A 21,199-nucleotide genomic window follows, 5' to 3' on the forward strand; every position below is an offset into this window, starting at 1 on the left:
TGTGTCACATAATATCAAAGTTATTGGCAAAAATTATACAATCTGGAATGCTTTAATATAAGACACAACAATGTACTTAAACACACAGTAGTAAGAAAATGAGAGCAATCATTATATAAAATGTATTTTTGGGATGCATTGAGTTAGCAGTGCTATCTAGATTAAATATGTAAAGTGAAAAGTCGTCATTTTAATAAGCTGCTCATTGATACCCCTTTTTGCCATCAGGACATTTTCTGTGCCCTACTTCTGCTGGATCTTTAAAGTCCCAAGGGCAAGTTAAAGCCAGTTGCGGCATTCAGAAATAATTCGGTTAAGATCTAAACTGTGCGTTTGTTACCACTATTTTTTTTTTTCTTTTAAAAGAGAAGTGATTTCACAAAGGCAGGTTTCTTTCACTGACACAGTAAAATCCTTGGAGCAGGGACCATATTCTGGGCGCTGCTAATCACATTGTTGGCACTCAACAAATAAATAATAACAACATTAATGATCATTTACTTTGCTTAACTCCTACTTATTTGTAGTGCTGATTCCCTTGATTTAAGTGATGCTCCTTAGGAATTTTCAGATCCTTTTGGCCTAAGTCCCCTCTGTCTCTCCTGTTGTCTTTCTTCTCAATGTTGCTACTCTCCTCAGTCCAAAAGCCTCTTATTTTCGAGGTGTTGCTGTTTTATTTGCACTAATAGCAGAGGTGTTCGATAAAGCTACACTTCTTTCTGCATTTGGTAAATCTGGTGTATCATACTCCCAAGGGCAGACTTCAGCTCGAGATGCTAAAGGTTGCTGTAAGTAACTACTTGGCTTATGGGAGTCAGATGAAAGCACATTTCCCTCAGAAGAGGCATTTTTTTTCTGTTCTGCCAATTTATTGAGGTTTTCCTTTTCTGCTGCTTTCTGGGGTAGCTCCTCCCGCTCCCCAGCACAGGTATTAGGTGCATATCTATTAACATTCTCACACTTCAGCCCAGGGGAAACCTGAGACTTGGAATTCGACTGTTTTTTCTCATTTTCAAAGACCTGCTGCTCTTGTGTCTCACGAGTGGCTGCCTCCACCTTCTCTAAGCTCTTTTGATTTGATTGTTGATACCCTTCAGGTGTCTTCAGCTTATGATGAGACTTCCCCTTTGGCTGGGAAGGGTGGTTTTTCTCTGGCTCTGAGGAAGCAATAGACACATGTTTTTGAACTTTAGAGTCAGAAGGCACAGGACCAGGAGTTTGGTCATATATCTCCCAAGGACAAACTTCTCCTATGTCGAAATTGTCCTTGTGCAGAGACTTACCTGGGCCTGTGTCTGGATTTGCAGGTGTTTGACTAACCCTTTGCTGTTTCATAATTCCAGATTTATGGGTTTTCTTTGTTTCCTCAGAGTGGGTAGAGTTCTTCCGGTGGGAATCCTTATGCTCCCCTTTATCGGAGGCTGAGTACTTTTTGCTGGCCTCCTTACCCTTCTGCTGAGATTTATGAGATTTAGTGCTTTCTTCTAGACTTTGTGTTTTACCCGTTAGTCCCAGAGTCTTTTCCTTGGCACTAGCAATAACACTGAGGGATTTTTGTAACACAGATGTTCTTGGATGCAGAGGCTTCTTATCGGCACTTAAGTTATGTGCGCTTACTGATTTGCACACCAAAGGGACTGATTCAGTGGAGACAGCTTCAACTTTTTCCGGAGCATTTTTAGTTAATTTGTTACCATTCAAGGAATCCAGAAGCGAATTCTCAGCAGCTATAACTTCTGTGCTTTCTGTAGTTAGGCTATTCGGTTCTTCTGTTTGATCCCTAACATGATCATAAGTGCTGTGGGACTTTTTTAACGAAAAGACTCTGTTTTTTAAAGTCTCTTCTTTTGGCTTTGCAGAACTTGTGGAATCCTGTGGGTTTTTTCTCAGCGTGGCCATGTTCTTCACAGCACTGTGCTCCATCAGGTCCTTCTCATCCCTGGAGCACTGCCTGGTGACGGTCTCAGGGATTTCTGTAATACGTCGCATTATCGAGCGCCCCAAGCCCTTCTTAGAGCACCTTTTTTTCTGGAGATGTGGGTTATTAGCAATCATCTTTTTCCTTTTATAGATTTCAAGCTGGGCATATAGTTTCTTCAACTCATCCTGCAAAGCAAAGTGAATGGCAAAACTAGTATGTACAGAGTGAGTCCAGTCAAACAAGCAGCCTGATGAATGAATTACCCATTGCTCTAAAAACGGCATTAAACTTACTTCACTGTTTTTTCTAATTCTTGAATATGCCATTTCTCATCAACTTGAATCCCATTTTTTTCCACTGTAAAAGTAAGTTCAACCCTTGTGCACAAACCAGTTACTTTCCACAGCTGTGCATCATACAGCATGCACAATTCATATACATTCATGCTGTATGTTTCAGATTGTGCAATGCTGTGGTGTGTGCTTTTCTACTGAACTCTATAGCTATTCTTTATTCTGGGAACATAAGCCCTTTTATCGTGTAAGATAGGAATAAAGTGTTTTTTCTGTTAATCATGTGTTTTTAAAACTTTATGTTAAACAGTTATGTATAGTTATGTATGTTATGTACAAATGACTAATCACACTGACACCATATGCTGTTTGCACTTCAAGATAATTCAAAGAGCCTATGTAAACTGATAAACAGCTCTTGCTGTGGATGATTCCTCCTCTTTAGCCTCCAGTACGACTTTTATTACAACTAGTAATGCAGCTTCTCTTCACACTAGTGAATATTTTCCATGAGATTTTACATGACCTGATATCACAATCATTGAGAAACCTAAGCTGTTTCAGCTGATATCTGCAAAAAAATGTCAAATGGATGCAATTCAGAGTTTACTCATAGAAAAAAGTGTTGTTCTTGAAAATAAATGCTATTTAAATGGCTTATATATACCCGAATATCTTCAGGATCCAAACTATGTTCACTCCATGCTGAATTGATACTGCTGTTCAGATAGGATCCAGATCGACCCATATCAAGCTCATCTTCATAAGCTTCTGTAGCTATATCATCTCTTGGGTTATTGCTTGAATGTGAAAACTGCAACAAGGATTCATAAAAAAGATGTTGCCATCAGTGCAAAAGTTTACTTCAACATCACTGTAAGAGTTTACATCAACAGTTTTTATAGCACAATGATCCTTCTATGGATTTCATGTGATTTTCTGAACTCAGAATACTAGCTACAGGCATCATTGGCATAAGTAGTGTCCTACAGAGTATCAGTATTTTATGGAAGCAACTCTTATTAATGATGGCTTTAACTTGATAAATCTTAAGAGATGTGCATAAGGAAAAACCTCCCACTTATGCTGATGCTTATTTGAACCTCTTTAAATTGCATTTAAATTAAGCTAGTATGGAAATAGTCTTTCAGCCAGTATTTCCAATTAGGCTGCTAAAACCATAAGACTGTATTTTATATTCCATACAGTTTAATAATCCTGCAGAAAGCAATTCTCCCATTTTAGATCCTGACCCTGAAAAGGAAGAGATGGGGTGGCAAAAATAAAGGAAAAAGAAAAGAAGGAAACAGATAAAAAAGTAGACAAGTTCATTTCTCTCTTCTAAGTTTTAGCAAATGCTTGGGTCAAGAGTTGGAGAGAGGTTGTCAGCTGTTTTTTTATTCATATTGATTCACTCGTCTATAGTTACTATTGTCCACACAGTCATCTGGCCTCAGGACTTTATGAATGGAACTAAACCTTGTGAATCTTCTCTTAATTCCCTGAATTCTTTGGTGTGCTGGAAGAAACGTTTGTGCAGTGTTACACAGATAATAGGCTAAAAATGGAAATGTTGATCAGTAGTTATGAGTCAGCTTCAGAAAAGTCAATAAATTTTCTAGGTTACTCTAGAAAGACATCTCTGAAGATATGTAATAAAGTATATGAATATAAAATAGAAAATAATAAGACTATTGCTAAAGACCAGAAAAGTAATTTAAAATAAAGCAAGGTTATTCAGTATTAAGGCTGCATCAATGTGTCCCTTTGTTATGATTGTTTAATGTACGTATGTTTGACAGTTATCAGCATACCCTGTTCTGACACACAGGCAAAAGATAGGAATAGCAGCTTCATTAAACTGATAATTGTATCAACTTGAACTGCTTAATGTTCTTCCTTCATATGTAGCTTTCACATTTATTGTTCTCTTTGACTCTTGACCTTTTGATTAATATTATCGGTCATTTCAAAAGCCATTATAAAATCATTCGCTTTGCTGGGGTACTAAGAAGAAAGCTCCATTCAAATCTTGTGGAGTGGTGCTACAGACAGGTAGAGCTGCCCGCGGTTCTCCTGCCCCTGGTGAGACTGACATATTGTTGCTTTGCTCCCAGAACCTGACGGGAGGCGTGCTGCAGTGCTTGGAGCGCTTTCTCTTCTCTTCCCTGCCTCCTGTCATGCTCCATCTTCTCGTGTCCCACGCACACTCATCTTCCTACCCAGCGCTGGCTCCATATCACAGGCCATGTCTCCTCTCGGTATGCAGCACCTGTCCGTCCCAGGCTCTCACTCACAAAGGGCTCCCCTTTTTCAGCCTGTAACAACTGCCTGGTTTAAGTCCCAACCTCTCTATCTCATGGCTAATCCAAGCTCCTCATTCTAGTTTTATTTAGCAGTCCATCCTAGTCTTTCTATCCCCTTGCCCAAACTCTTTGTCTGATCTCAGCTAACTCTGGCAGCAGCATAGTTGCCCAAATACCCGAAATAAGCATTGTCAGGCAGGATTCTTTCCTTCTTGTATTCATCACATCAAAATTTTAAGTACTTTAAACCCCTGGAATTTTGAAAGCTGAAAGAAAGAATCTTTGAAAATGTGTAAGAGTTTTTAAAATAAAAAAATATACAGCTTTTTAGGTAACACAGCCAAATTTTACATCTTCCTTTTCTATCAGTTGCTTGCTAATTTTATACAGCATTGCTCCTGCATGACAACATTTATCTTCCTCAGTCTTGGTAAAGGAAAAGAGACAGGAGACTCAAATACCTTAGGGATCAGAAGTAGCCCAACAGTGACTGTCACAGTCAGGTGTGTGTGTGCAAAGAACAGCATCAGCATCCAGTCAGACTGAAGTCTTGAAGCCAGAACGAATCTGAAAATAGAATTCAGGGTTGCAATTCACTGCCTTTTCTCCAGTGCATTAGATTTAACATTTTTAATGTTCCTTAGGTTTCTTTGCATTGAAAGAACAAACACAACTGGTTTTGTTCTGTATTGCTTTCATACAGACTAAAAATTACATCCACATGCTTTACTTACATACCACAATTCCAAAACAACTCCCAAAAAACCCCCAACCAACAAGCCAAAACAAAATATAAAGAGAAACAACAGACTTTAAAGGATATTGCTTATTCCATCATTCTCACTCTATTTAGCTGGGGTTTTGGATGGTTTATATTGTCACAGCTTCTTTGGCCTGAACTGAGTTATGGCAGTTTACATACATTAAGGATCTGAATGGATGATTTTAGGTTAAGTAAGCACATGTACTATGATAAATTGCAGTGCACTTCATAAATACAGGATGTCCATAGATCGCAGCTACAGAGTGTGGCTGATAAGCCATCAAAGAGAGAACTGAATCAAAATGCATTTTAGCGGGAAGCAGAGAAATGGTCTTGATTGCAGGACCGCCCAGCTCAATACCCCAGGGCCCAAGAGCCTTGCGAACGCTAGGAAATGAGTGGCTGAACCTCCCAAATGAAGCAATTCCTTGCTGAGCTTTCTAAAAGAGTGGTAGAACAAGCGCTGCAGTTAAAGCTAGCTGGAGCATGCTTGGCTTATCTGCTTTAGTGAGCTCCCACAGATAGAAATGGTAAGCAGTGCAATGGATGAATGGATGTACCACTGGCCTGTAATTTGCAGGTTTACAAAAATCATTCAGATAGAAATTACATTTGCAACTTATCCAAGTCCACAGTGTGCATCTGCACGTTTTGCAGAAGCTTTTGTTAACAGAAATAGTCTGGCATGAAACACTGGCTTATATACCATAATAATACAGTCATCGTTTCTTGTTTAATACTTTGTAAATGAAATGTTTCATGAACACGATAAAATATTATAATTATTCTTACAGAGATGTTGCTGTTGAGGCGTACAGGGATATGAGGAGGCTCAGGCCTGAGATTTAGCTAACTGAACACAACATGAGAACTATTGAAGATGACGTGAGAAACGACAGGATATAACATACCACAGAGCAAAAAGTGAACAGAAGTTACAGACAGTGCCGTAAGGGATGGCAAGATTTCACAGGTGGTTAATGGGCAGTTATTTGAAGGGTGGCCAAACTTCACAGGTAACTGAAGGGAGCACTGGGAGCCTTCGAGGGAGTAGGACTTGCAAGATCAGCGGTACTGATGTAACCATATCAGTAACAGCATATAAGGCTGTGATTACCTAGCTAATGATATCAGAAATACCAAATTTGAGTACAGATGTAGCAAAACTGGGACCAATAGGAAAAAAGTAATGAGGGGTGAGTTGCTTATTTGGGAGAAGACAAGGACAGAGACAGAGGGGGGCTAAGGTAGATGGGGGGAGAACAAGCATGGAAAGAAGGGGGGATAAAAGGGGCTAGTGACATGTAAGCAAGTTGGAACTGACTGAGCCCTGTATCTGATCACTGCATCTCCTATCTTCTCATTAAATCTTTCTCCTAATGTCTGTGTGATCTCACTCTCTACGCTTTGCACGTGTGTATGTGCAATTCATGAGCAAACCTCAGGCTGGACTAGCCAGCACGAGAGACCCGCATCTGTCATATTGGTTATAATAAATTCAAAAGTATTGTAACTGAATTTTATATCTATCAGGAATGAAAAGAAAAATGCTTCCATCATATACAGATTTTAAACATTGTTTTTGCAGATGTTTGTGTTAGGGAGTAAAGAAGATTTTGAGAGTATCTGGACGTTGAGATATGGGGTAGGAGAAGGTGAAGGAAACAAAAAGTTGCAAGCCTGAAAAGTGCAGTGAACTTTATAACAATGATAAGGGAAGAGAGCACCTGGAAGGAATAGAGATGAAAGATTTGCTTTGCTGATGTTTACTCAGAAAAAATTATGCCTCATGGAAGCAAACATCAAGAAGTCGGGGAGAAATGTGAGTTCCAAGACAGACCAAGGAACAGAGAAGAGTATCTGAAGACTGTCAATGGAGCGATGTAAAAAAAAAAACTTAGTAGATAAGGTCTGTCAGGAGGCAAAGGCAGGCGTGAGAATGTCATAAGAAAGTCATAAAAATCTCTTACAGGATGAGATGAAATTCATGTTATCTTGCTATTTCGAATTTTCTAGGACCAATTCATTTTTACAGGGTACTCTGTAGGAAAGGCATATATAGTAATTTTCATGTAGCTCTGGCAAAGACCCTTATTTATTTGTTACTACTCTAATAATTTACAAGTATGAAATGTAGAGCTCATTATAAACTTCATAAGAAACATGCTATATATTACTGTTACAGCAACATGTGCTTTATATTACTGTTACAGCATCACATGCATAATTATTTTTTATGTCAGCATATAAAACACTATGCTTCATGCACAAACCAGTATAATTATCTTAACATACAGCTGCACCTCGCCAATCTGTTACACACCAGGAAAAGTTCATATAAACCAACATTCTTACCTGCTGTTTTTCTAGGGATACAAACCAGTGAGCAGTATGTAGATGACTGAAGACAGACAGTAGCTTTGCTATATCTAATTTATCATATATACTGAACTTTGATCCAAGAACATATCAGCTAGCTATACTGAAAAGAATCCTAATTATACAATTAACAAGTTGATTGTACACATTCTTAAATCCTATGGGAAGAGCTTTAAGTTTAGGAATCACTTAATTTGCCTCCCATTATGCATCCTATCCCATTCACCCATTTTAAGTTGCACCATATGAAACCTGAAAGATAAATAGTTAATTACTAGATCTACAGATCACTTGCCTAATTGTATGGAATATAGCAGAGATAATGAGCTCATTGTGAACTGCAACAGCCATATAACGTGGCTCATGAAATGCTGATGGGACTGTCCGCACTGCATAGCAGAGATAAACACCCCACAAGAGGAATAAAAATTCAGCTGTGAGAAGAACAAAAAGAAATAATTTACAATTAGTTTTATAGATGAAAAAGGAAGGAAATTTGAAGTACTATAGCATCTTCTGTATGTGTGAGTATCTATGCAAAGACAATATACACTCATACATGTATATATGTACACACATAGGCATTCAAACACTTTCAGATACTGTCACTGTACGTGATATATTTGGTTTTAATTTTACACACTTCTTTTTTCCAGATCGGGAACCTTTACATTCATGGTGTTTCAGTTTTTCAATTGACAAACTTTAAGACAATGTCTAATAATGTCTTGCTTGCTTGCTTTTCAAATTGGTACTACATTAGTTTGACATAACAATAACAAGTATTTTTATTTGTAGCTCTCGTTCCTGTTATAAAGGCAGATACTGGTGCTACTACTAGACTACAAGCTTTTTAAGACAACAGTTTCATTTCAAAGGTTTATAACTCAGATGTAACAATATATTTTGGGTTAAAAAAATTCCTCTGTTCATGATAGTCAATTCTGCTGGTGCCCATAATATGATGAGTCATTTCCGAGGGTCTAATATAATTATAACAAATGACATGTTTCTCTGTTAGGAGAAAAATGAGTAAAGAAAGAAAGGAGAAGGAGTAAAGGGTCAGGATCAGCTTAAACTATGCTGTTAGAGCTAACTCATCTGCACCCAGCAGTACTCTGACTTCAGTTTCCAGCGGACAGTCTGCTGTGACATCATTTTGATTTTGATACAAATGAAATGATTTCATACTCATCTTGAAAAAACTCCCCTTCCAGAAAAAAAACCACAGCTCTGCCATCTAGCTATGAGTAGAGCTGGTGCCTGTCCCTCTTGCCTCGCAGTCTGGGTTGATGATGGCTGGAAGTGTTTGAGTGTTATCCAGCAATGTGCAGTTCCATGTTAGACCCCTGCAATGCCGGCACTGCTCCGGACCAGCTTCAGAAATTGAGTGTGATCCCATTGTTACTCATACACTGCTTTTGCCTTGTTGAATTTTTGCAGTAAAAACTACAGTCAAATGTAGTATAATAGAAAATCAGTTCTTTTTCATACTTATTTTTGCCAACACATGTTATTATACTGTAACTAGAACTGGTGATCAATGACATCGCTCTATGGTAGTGACCAGTATATCATTACTGGTCTGGTTTGGATAAGGACACAAATGCTTGTGAACCCTGCCATTAGCAACAGATTGAAATAAAACTTCTGCATTGGATATCTCATGAGAACAGGTCCTCTGGTTCCTCCACTTTTAATAGTCCATAACTGCTGTAAATTACCTATATGATATTGTTATAGCATTTCAAAACTTTTAGTTTTGCTATGAATCTCAGCTAAAGTCAGTAAGAGACAAGTCTGGGTAAAATGAAAATGAATTTAGTTACACAGATCTCTCTGTGTTTTGAGAAGAGTTCAGTTTGAACAACACTTTGCATGTTTCTTACTTTTATCAAAAATAGATGGCCTGGCTTTAAGACCATCATTTTTACTACAACATCTCCTACATAAACCCAACAGTTTTACCAGTTACATAAAAACGAACATCTGAAAAGGCATAATCCACACATGCTGCTATTTTTGTGTTCTTCCTCACCAAAATCCCAACAATAATAAACCTTTTGACTAAGTAATAGTTTGACTTGGGACCTTACTGAGTGTCAAAATGAAAGAAGCATGGTATGAATCTTCTGAGACTATGTGTCCCAGCCTGGTTTTGAGCTCTACAAAAGCACGTACGCAGGTATGTCTTTCCCACATCCCCCATACACTCACTGTTTGGGCAAACTGGCTGCTACTTCCATTTCATTCCTAGATAATTAGCTATGCTACCAGTGAAGTCTATTACTCTGGTTTCTTAAAAACCAGTAACACAGCAACGATCTACCAAGCCATCTTGCTCCTGAAGTCTTCTCTGAGCAAGTGGAATACAAATTTTGCTTCAATGAAATAAGATTAAAGGCTCCTTTACAAATGCTAGCGGTTTTGTTTTTTGTCTTTACGTACACTTGCCTCGCATATGCAGAATCATGGCACTGAAATGTATTGCTCTTCAAAGCACTGAAATTTATTGCTTTAATTGCTCCGTATTGATTTAGAAGAAATTGAAAAGGAGAAAATGGTTTAACATTAGGTTGCTGAAGCCAGATCACTGTATCTTACTGTCCTACGTTCTATGGAAACTCTTCTTATTAATACAGTTCAGCAGGTATTCCCCAGAACATGCCAGAGAGCCTATTTCCTCTCATTTTGCCTTTCATCCAAAGTCCCCCTGCAGTAAAAAACGCAACATTAGCAGCAGAACTGAATAGGTGAGCTAATTGTGAAATAACAGGCATACTCCACAAAACTACCCATGGTACATTCTTCTTTCTCTTCCTCAGCTGAAGTGAGAAGAGCCTCAAGTCTCTTATTGATTGAAAAGATCAGTTACAAGTGCTAACAGAAGCTGAAAGTTTGAAGAAGTTTGGCTTTTAAAAGGATGAAAACATATGTATAAAACTCCATGTGCTGAAGGTATTCCTACTTAAACTAAAGAGTGTGAGCCAAACTTTGCTTATTCTTAGAAGAAAAAAAAAACCTGGTCTAAGTTTGAAGATTTACAAGAATTAATTTTTTTTTAAATACAGATTTGTATATAGGTATCTCAGAGAGCAAATGAAAATAAAAAAGCCACACCTCCATAATAAAAACCAATTTCAATGAGCTGGGCTAAGTAGGAATGAAGGTAGCATTTGATCTCCAGATCTGATTAATTCTGAAAATTTCACAGTTTTCAGTTTCACAATCATAGTTACAAGGAGTTCCTAAGACAACAAGAGGAGATTTCAAAGTATTAATATACTGGACCATAACAGTAGTTTGCACCATTTAATGCGTAATGCTTTTATAAAAGCTTTACATTTAGAGCAGAGCTGGCATTCCTGTCTGCAGATGATAATTAGTGTGACATCTGGTATGCAACACAAATAGGGAATAGCTTTTAAAACACAAGGTAAAATAACAGAGTTCCTAAACTTGCTAAGTCTAACTCAGCAATAACAAACAAAACAGACTGATAGAAAACCAATTTGTTATCTAAACCACTAATTACACAGCTTAAATGTATCATATAGAAGCTGTGTTTGAGGGGAGAAATCAAATTCATATAATTAGCTACAGACTATTAGTGCAATTTGTAACAAAAACCTGAAGGTGTTATAAAATTTTGCTGTATTGTTTTCTATATGACCTTTTTGGTTTCTCAATATAAAATAAGGTGACATATTAATGTATTTATTACACCAATGAAAAGCACTGATATAACTAACTTCAAATAGATAGATTAGATAGATAGATAGATAGATAGATAGATAGATAGATAGATAGATAGATAGATAGATAGATAGATAGATAGATAGATAGATAGATAGATAGATAGATAGATAGATAGATAGATAGATAGATAGATAGATAGATAGATAGATAGATAGATAGATAGATAGATAGATAGATAATGGAGCACATCTGGCCACCATGCAGCAAGGTTCTTATGTACCACTGATCTCTGAGGTCTTATTAGTTCTGTCTATGGCACACTAGTGACTGTTTTGTGCCAAATATCTTTAATTATTAAAATCTGTGAGATGTGATATGAAATTTCTATTTGGCTTGCTGAATAATTTTCCACTACAAGCCTGGTGTAGAAGAGTGACTTCCTGACCACTGAAGGAATATTTTAGCATATTGCAAACCTGCCAAGACCAAACTCAAAGCTCAAAACACATGATCTTGTTCCTTTAAGTATGATTTATCATAAGGCTTACAAATTAGCCCATTTTACATATTAAGAACAAGAAATACCTTCTTTTCCCCTTCTGAAAAATGATGGAAATTCCTAGGAGAGAGAGCTGTTAACAGCTATCTGGACAGAAAATGTGGAGTCAAAAAAATAAAGCATAAAAGAGCTCTGAAAAAACCTGCAGTAGCTACTTTATAACTGTCCAAACAACGCATTCAGATTTCGGGTGCGAACATCTGATAGATAAGAGAGTAAGAAAAGGCACAGTTGCTTTAAAGGCATAAATGGATGTAGGTATTAATGGAAGGTAAGAGATGAAAATGTAATCTGGCCTCAATATGTCATGTGCACAAATGAATTAATCTTTAAATATCTCTCTTCCTAGTCACTACGTATTTCCTGTCCACATAACCTTTTATCTGGTCTTTGCACTATGTAATCAACCTGCTTAGTTATATTCTTTGGTGTTTAAAAACCACGATCGTTCATTTTCTTTGCAATGCCCATCATGTTTTTGGAAAATGGAGCATTTTGGAACACTTAGCTTGGTCATCCAATACACTGGACCAGACTCATGCCCAGTGCCACCAGCCTGTTACAACTAAGAGTGCGCCATGTCTGCTCACTTGAGATTTGTTTAGGCCATGGCTCATATTCTGCATCTTCTGATAACGAAGGACAATGATAAATGTTCACAGTATGTGATATGTATCTGCTCTATAGAAAAGAACAGACTCGGGGTTGGTATTATTGACAACCACATTTCCTCAGAAGATCTGGGTTAATATATTTACTAGGTTTTGCTAAACATGCAGTTGTCTGTGTTGCAAATTATTCTTTCGTATTTAAAGCCAGTACAAGGCAAAGCCGTATCCAGAGACAGTCTCTGTGACATTTTCTTTCAGTGTCCATTAGCTGAGTTGTGTCATGCCTTACACAGCACAGCGAATGCAGACTGACCCGCTCCTGCCTGTCCAGCCCCCAGCACAAGTAAATTCCTGCGTTAATGCATATCCCCTCTCATTGCCTGCCCTGCAGATGTCTGTGCTTCGCCTGGCTGCACAGAACTGCAGAGTGAAATATGACTGAAATGCAGCTGAAAGCAGTGATCAAAGCCACTTTTCTCTCTTTCAAGATTTGGAAAAGTCATTGAGAGCCTCCTTACACTTGAGTGGGTACGGGAAGAGAACACCCACAGATGACAAACGGGGTAAAGGCAGTAAGGGAATGACTTCAGGAGAGTTAAGAAAAAAAGGATTCAGAAAAGCAAAGATCATATAAGGAAACATGAAAAATCAAGAAATGTGAAGCTGGATTTTTGAACATGGCTTACACACCAACCCTTCTTAGAGGCCTTAGGAAAGTACTTCATCCTTACTTCTACGGCTTTGCTGTCTCTAAGAACTGGACAGCACTAAAATAAAAATACCACATATGCAGCCTTAACTTGCTCTCTTTTGCATATATAATCTTCAGTTAACTATATCATTTCTTAAGACACCAGACATTTAATGCATGTGACAGAGTAATTCCAGAGATAAATCAAGGTTGGCTCTGTAATTTGTTGCAAATGACATTTAAATGATATTTAGATGTCTAGTGAATGACAGAAAAGACTGCAGGGGAAAAAAAGCAGTCTTGTGCACATGCACAACGGAATGAATTCTAACTTTGTACCTCAAGCTCCTGTGCATATGAAAAAAGTCCCCACTCAAGCTAAACTTCACAGAGATGATCACACAGAGCATTTCTCTTGCTATTTGGGTGCCAACCGAGGCATTTTTGCTGCGATTTGCAGCAGAACTAAGCACCCAGGGCTGTATTTGTAGACAGTGAGACCATACATAACATGTTATATATAGATTTGTAACCAAGTCAAAGGCATTGCAAAATGGGCACCCAGATTAAATGGACCATATAACCCTAATCTTATCGTGCCTCAGCTCTGGCTGTGTAAAATGGGGATAATGCCACCCTGTCACTGCAAGATGACAGCAGAAAGAAATTTATCCAGATTTGTGAACAGTTTAAATCCTAAATCCGCCATGGTCAGGAAAGGAAAGTGAGTTATTTCAGGCTGTCCTGGTTGCTTCTCAGCCCTCCTACCCTGCCAGAAATTCCTTTCTCTTGTGCCTCTTCAGGCCAGCCTCTCGGTGGAGATGGCGGTGGGCTAGAGCTGCTGAAAGGAGCTCCCTGGAGCCAGGATACCCATGCCCATGCTCGCTTGCACTCTGCTGTCCAAAAGCTACCTGCAAAAAGAAGACGCTCCTGAAGGATTAAAGCCCATTTTCATGACTGTATGATGTTCTATGTCTGACCACACTCATTTGCTTAAAAAGCACCGTCATAGGCCAAGAACAGGCCACTGCTCTCCAGAGACGGTGACATGCTCTGCTTCCTTTCCTTACACTAACAAGGGAGAGCCCATTACAGCTGCAACTTGACTAAGTTCGTTTGGTATTCTGAACTTTGCACTGTTGGTAAAACAGTACTGTTCCAACAGTTACACCATTTTTTCCTCAGGTTTTGGACACAAATTACTGATTACAACTCTACTTACATCCATAAAACAGCTACAACAACTCATCTACTTCTCCATCACACTTCATTTCATCAGACTAATGTCTACATTTTAAATCCCCTTTACTGAAATGAAGTGAGCTATGGATCTGGAAGCACGGCTCTTCCATTCATTCATCCACTTAGGGTGCCGGCTGGAGCTGAGCATGCACCACTTTAAAATAGGAAAAAAATTGTGTTCTCGATTGCTCCTGTGTTGCCAGCCAGCGCAGCCTCTTTCTGCCTCACTGCGTCCAATCTCCCACCTAGTGAGAGTTGCACCATGTCATAGCAGAAGTTTTTTTCTTCAACTAAAAGGTTTTTCATATATTTCAATGAGCTGTGATTACATGTATAATCATGTGTTGAGTTATTGCTAGCAAATTATAAATTACCAGAGGTTTATCTGTCTCTCTCACCATATCTCAGCATCATTTTAATTAGCTAGGCACAGCAATACAGAGACCTATGTGTGGAGTAACAATGAATAGTGCCAAATCCTGACTTTTTTTTTCTACTGGAACTTCCATGGCCTGTGGCTGTGCAAGGCTGAAAGAAGAGCAGGGGTCTATGGGCTGGCGGGGGGCACAGCACACTCCGTCCCTCACACAGCCACAAGTCTGCCTTGCAGGTCCACTCGAAGTAACGCAAGGGACAAGCTGACCCACGGTCTATGGGCCCCATGGCTTGAGGGTGACCTCGAGATGGCTTTTGCTGGCAATGGAGACATATCCACTGACTTGAGTGTGAGCAACATGCCTAGGAGTCTCACTGAACGAAACATATGCCAGCACCCAGGTCTACAATCTCCAGGAACTCCCCTCACTTCTGCATTTCTTTTAGCCCTTATACTCATGCATTTTATTCCTTTTTCTACACAGATGTGCTGTCCTGCCTCATTCCTTCCCTAGCTCACTGTTGTTATTAAAGCCAGTTGGCCACTATTCTGTCTCTGTGTGCCCCATCATCCGCTTCACGTGTGTGCAGATGAAAGAGGGAGAACAGAATTAGAAAGTTCTGCCACCAGCAGCTGAAAGCAAGCTGAGTGTGGGACCTCTACTCTCACATCTTATAGAGGATGCAAACAAATGCCAATGGTCTCCAAAGTACTTGAAGGGCTGGAAAGACTTGGAGCAGTACAAGAAGTGGATTAAAAAAAGGGTGGTGCAAAGACAAGATCAAGTCAGGGCATCTTCCAGCCTCTCCCAAAGCCATCACCTCCCGCAGGTGGCTTGCAGAAGAATCTGAATATGGCATTTACCAATATACAAACATGCAGCTAAGGTAACCCAAATATGGTTTCCTTAGCAGAAATACTTTGTAGAAATGGTGCCTAAATAAAGGCTACAGGATTTCACCTGTGATGTAGCAGATACCAAGAAAAAGCAACATTACTGCAGGGGGTAATGCAACCCAAACTGCTCAACCTGTTCCAGCTATTTTTGAGAAAGGAAAACAGAAAAATGTTGGCTGGTCATTGTTTAAAAAAAAAAATATTTTTTTTTTAAAAGCTCCATTCTCCATCATCATTGAGCATGTTTTATTTTAAATTAAATTGGAATAAACAGCTAATATGAGATGAGTGAATTGTCCCACTTGATTTAGTCTCTTTTCATAGAGGAGACATTCTGCACCACTCATCAGGTTTGTTGCTCTTCCCCATACCTTTTCCAGGTTTACCATATCCTGGAGATGAGGGACAGAAACCACACACAGTGCTGGTGATGCGGACTGTGAAAGAGGTGTACATGGTGGCAGGAGGAGTGGCTTACAAGCAGGAAAGGGACAGAGCTGAAGGCTCCTTCAGAAAACAGGATTCTTTTCCTATTTCTGCTGCAAACATTTTATACAGCCCTGGTCTTATCACTTAGAGTAAGCTTTTCACAAGTGATCACTATTTTTACATGATACATTTTCTGAGTATCTAATGTGAGAACTGTAGCCAGATCTTCATCAGTGCTGAATTCTAACAAGTGCCTCCTGGTTGTGCTTTCCACATAGAGGAGGCTACAAACAGTACTCTGAAAAAACAGTCCCCAGATGTCTCAAGACAGACACTCAAAATGGATAGCTACTGTTAACAATTTTGGCTTTAATCTTTGTACATCGATGCTAAGGAGAACACGGCTTAAAAATGCCCATTTGGAAATGAACAGTTCTTTATTCATTGCATGCTCTGAACAACACACCCCGAATATGGCATAGGGCCACATCAAATGGGGATAACAAAAAGAAATAACAATCACTCATTCGCTGAATTCAGCAGAGGGCCTGTAGAAAATTTAATAAAGGGCCTCGTAAGGCTGTATTACAATGCCATAGCTCAAAACTGTATAGGCAGTCTTAATGCCCAATCTGTCAGAGCCTGTCCTGGCAACTCATACCCTCTTTAGATGCAAAGATGATATAGGTTAAATAGCAACAAATGAAGAGTGGGAGGGAGCTCTTTTGGGAACAGCCTGAAATACTTATTTTGTTCCTTTTCCTGGCTGAGGGCATTCAGTAACCATGACGCAGCCTCACGTTTGAAATCCTCTTGATGCCCAGGACCCAAAGCGTGACCCACTGATGAGTGGGCTACTGCAGCAGCTCAGGCCAGCTGCGCGGGAGCAGCCCAGCTCCTGCCAGCCAGGAATCAAACCGGTGCTGCAGGAAACTACCTCCCTGCACTTAGTTAATACCTGCCATTCACTTCTGGTTTAAAATAAAACATTGAAAAATACACACAGAATGCATGGGGGGATTTTTAAAAACTACAGTTCAAATCCTATCCGTGCTGGGTGAAACCCTGGCCCTGCTGAAGTCAGGAACATCCACCTGCCAAGATTTCACCTCTGCTTTTTATTTGTGTTTGTGCATGCATGTTTATCTCTCTGCCTGCCTTTCTCTCCTGCCTGGGTTTTTGTTCATTAAGCTTATTATTTTGCCTTTTTTTCCAGTTTGTAGGAAGTTCTTTTAAATCCTGTGCTGATATCTGTTTCACTTACAGGATTTTTCCCTCAGGATAAAGAATAATAGTTTGATTTGTGACACTGCGAGCCCTTAGGTACCAAAAGTTTATCACTTGATTTTTTTTCTAACTTGGAATCTAGCTGTGACAGGTAGAAGTATAGAATATATTCAGGCCATAGGAAAAAGGCTTTGCGGGTGTCGTGGTTTGACAGTGGGTGAGTGTTTTCAAGCCCTCAGGTCTTTCTCCAAAATCTCAGATTGTCAACCATGCCATGGCTCGTCAACAAGACAGATGCCCCAACCTTGAAAGCGATGCAGAAACGAACACAAAGGAAATAAAAGAATCTAGGCAAGTGACAACTAAGCTACCCACAAGTATCCAACCTCAAGGAAAATGCATACTAACTTACATTATGTTATGTAGATAAAATAAGATTTAGTGAATGCTAATTTTTCTCATCAGCATATCACAGAGTGCAGAGGCAATGCTAGAAATGGTGAGAACCTGTGTCTAAGTCCCTACTTCTCTCACAGAGAGCATCCTCTTAAACTTAATGGAAATGTAAATATAAAACATTCACTGCAATGAAAGTCTACAGAGATAGAGCCTAAGTAGCATGATTAGTATGGAAAATGCTTCGTAAAACCTAACTCCAATAATCTCTGGTAGCATAAAGGATTCATCTCATTACGACTTTCTAACAGAGCCTTGTTAATTCTCACTTCACTAATCTGCGACCTTGAAAATTCCCTCTCCACATTTCAGTACAGCGTTGACAGCTGAGTGAAACAGGGAGGTATTCCAGCAAGGGCTATAGGTGATGGAATATACTCCAAAACACTCACTAGTTTTAGATAAAATACTGTGCCTGATTAAATTAAATGAAATAACAAGCCTTTCACAAATTATCATCCAGCATTTTTATTTTGGCATTTAAAATAAATATCATAATCTATTCATTAATTTATCACATAGACTCTTTTGCAAGGCTGCTCCCAATTATAGGAATAAAAGGGGTTCTGCGTTATGGGTATTTCTCCTGACACATCTCTGAGATAAAGTATCTAATTTTGGAACTAGTTCCTACTGGCCGTAAGCTTTTCAGACTGCTATTAACAATAAAAATCTTGAAGTGCCTATACACACACATACATACACACACATATATATAAGTATATATATAGACACACACATGTTAGTACAGACTTGTAGGTGTACATCTCCTGGTACCACTAATGTGGCTGCATAGTTTACAGAAGACTTGCACAAACATAACTCTTCTTATAAGGTAGTTTGGGTAAGAATGCAAAATGACAGAACATAAGAAATTCTGCCCAGTTTTGTTCAAGCTTGAGAGCTGGCTTTGTCTCTACTGCCCTTGAGTGTATTTTGAAAAATGTTAAAAATCCCTTTAAACGTAAATATACCTTAAAAAATTATCCTTGTTTTTTCCAACACTAGGCAGACAGCAACTTACGCAATTTCTTACCAAAAAGGGACTACTGATCATAATTAGGCATTAAGATCTGAGTTGTTAATCACTTCACTACCATAGCTATAAAACCCAGAGAATAAAAACATTTGTTTGCCATTATGCAACAACCACCACGATCAAAGTTTTAATAAAACTACACTGTATTACTGCCTGTGAAATGCAGTAACATTTTGATGCAAAATGGATTAGTGCAGATGACATCATCAAGTGTTCCACATTTAATTCTCTTTCGTTATTAATTTTACATCATCTCTGGCAATAGTACTATTCCATTACTGCAAAGTATAGCTACATTTTATCAGTAAATAATTTTATCATTTTATCAGGGCTCCAAAAGGGCCCAAACTGAGACGTGTTTCAAAATGTACTCCTTTATACTCCTCCCTGCGTGGTTTACCAGTGAGCATACCGACACATGGGGTACCAGTGTGCCTGACTGCCTCTGAGATCTTACACGAAGGAGAGAAGAGCAGAGCACAGGGGCACCTTAGAGCCACGGAAAGTCCTTGGTGAAGCTGGCAGCAGTGTTCTGCCCTTTAAAACTGCCATGCATTACTATGCACTGGCTTTCTGTACATCACTTTCAGAGAAAACACCCCTCATACCCCCAGGCTGCTTCTATCCATCTGCACTCTCATGTGGAGGAGCCACCATTACCTCTCCCTAATCCTCAGCAGCGGAGCTCTGTCAGTGGGACGTCCATGGGGGAAGCAGGGAAAGGGCAGAAAAGACATGCTCCCCCCCATGCTTCCATGGGGGAAGCAGGGAAAGGGCAGAAAGGTAAGAATTTGTTTCAGATTTCACAACACTGATGTATTTGAGATAGTGGGTGGTACACCTGGGCTGTACTAGAAACAACGGCTCTAGGTGCAGAAGCACTGAAGCTGTCCGGCCATGGGGAGGAAGCACATTACACTGTATAACTGCACCTTGGCATGGGGAACCCACTGTTTGTTATAAAATTAAGGAAACAAAAATGTGTCATTTTCCTCCTCCGTATGAGTTCTGCAGCATGTCATTTTTTAGCTCCTGCCTATCCCATGCATTGAGAGCACATCTAACAAATACGTTAAGTTGGGACGTTTGAAGTGCATTTCCTATTCCCATTACTTTGATACTAATTTCTGTAAGGTTATGAAAGAGTCGTCTTGCAAGTTCTTTCCCTCCTCACACACAAGAGCTCTGCCCAGTTCCGTGGTGCAGAAGCAAAAAGCTTCTGTTATTCTAGTCAGAATTTCTCCCTTTAATAGTGTAGAAGAGCGTATCTTCTGCCTTCAAAGACGAAATTTCTTGAGCACCCATCACTTTGTTACTACAATCCAAGTTACAAACCTTTGAAAGTCATAAAAGTCTCAGTATATTTTAAATGTTTTACTTCTCAGCCAATTTAAAAAAAAAAAAGCCAGTATTTCTTTTCCCTAGAAGCTTTTCACGTGATGTTACGCAGTCTGACAAACTTTAAGATATTCTGAAAGAAGAAAAATGAAAAGGCAACCAAGCTTTATTTTAGAAATTAAAAGATAAGCTAGAAAATGAACATACCAACAGCCATCATGTAATCCCAGCGGTCTATGAGGCACATATTGAAGATCAGGTGGTCAGATGTTTGCCCTTGACCAATGAGTGGAATGTTTCTCTCCAAATTTTGGGTTATTGCAGAAGTCCAGCCAACAAGAAACCAAAAGACTATCAGGAGAATAACAGCCAGCATCCTCATCACTCGTCCACCTGTCATGTATGGAATACGCTGAGCAGTTCGGGACAGGAATACCTTCAAAACCCTGAAAAATTCAGACAGTGCAGAATTAAAAAGAGCACTAGCCGTCTCATAGGAATTAGACTTTCATTTTATTTCACCATCAGATTATTGAAAAAAATTATCAACGTTCTATCCCCTGACAGTATGTACAAGAGTGAAATTTGAAACATTATTACTTTCATATTCATCGTATTTAAATGGAACTGATTGCTGCCCAGAGAGTGCTACACAGCACTAACAGAAAATATTAGCTATGCTTATGTTAGAGGCATGCATTCACATGCTGTGTTGTCAAGCTGTTTTGTACCTTCCAGCTCCCCATGGAAGAATCCTGTCTTTGGAAAAGGGAAGGTCACTTCCATAAAATAGCAACCATGTGTGTGAGATTTCATTTTGTTTTGATGCTGTGTCTGCTTGTCCTGGTTTTGGCAGGGGTAGAGTTAATTTCCTTCCTAGTAGCTGGTACAGTGCTGTGTTTTGGATTTAGGATGAGAACAAAGTTGATAACGCACCGATGTTTTAGTTGTTGCTAAGTAGTGCTTACACTAG

General features: G+C 39.2%; 1 protein-coding gene across 1 annotated transcript in view; it reads right to left on the bottom strand.

Moving 5' to 3' along the window:
* Positions 1–651: 651 nt before the first annotated feature.
* The window catches only part of GPR158 (G protein-coupled receptor 158), a gene marked incomplete at its 5' end in the record, with an annotated part of 208,475 nt that continues 187,927 nt past the window's right edge, over positions 652–21,199 (bottom strand). Inside the window, 5 exons of the mRNA XM_009275250.1 lie at positions 652–2,106; positions 2,882–3,028; positions 4,982–5,087; positions 7,958–8,096; positions 20,434–20,672. Coding sequence (XP_009273525.1) covers positions 652–2,106; positions 2,882–3,028; positions 4,982–5,087; positions 7,958–8,096; positions 20,434–20,672 — 2,086 coding nt within the window. The remainder of the gene's footprint in view (positions 2,107–2,881; positions 3,029–4,981; positions 5,088–7,957; positions 8,097–20,433; positions 20,673–21,199) is intronic.

Source organism: Aptenodytes forsteri, unplaced genomic scaffold, assembly GCF_000699145.1.
Source record: "Aptenodytes forsteri isolate BGI_AS27 unplaced genomic scaffold, ASM69914v1 Scaffold336, whole genome shotgun sequence".
NCBI lineage: Eukaryota > Metazoa > Chordata > Aves > Sphenisciformes > Spheniscidae > Aptenodytes > Aptenodytes forsteri.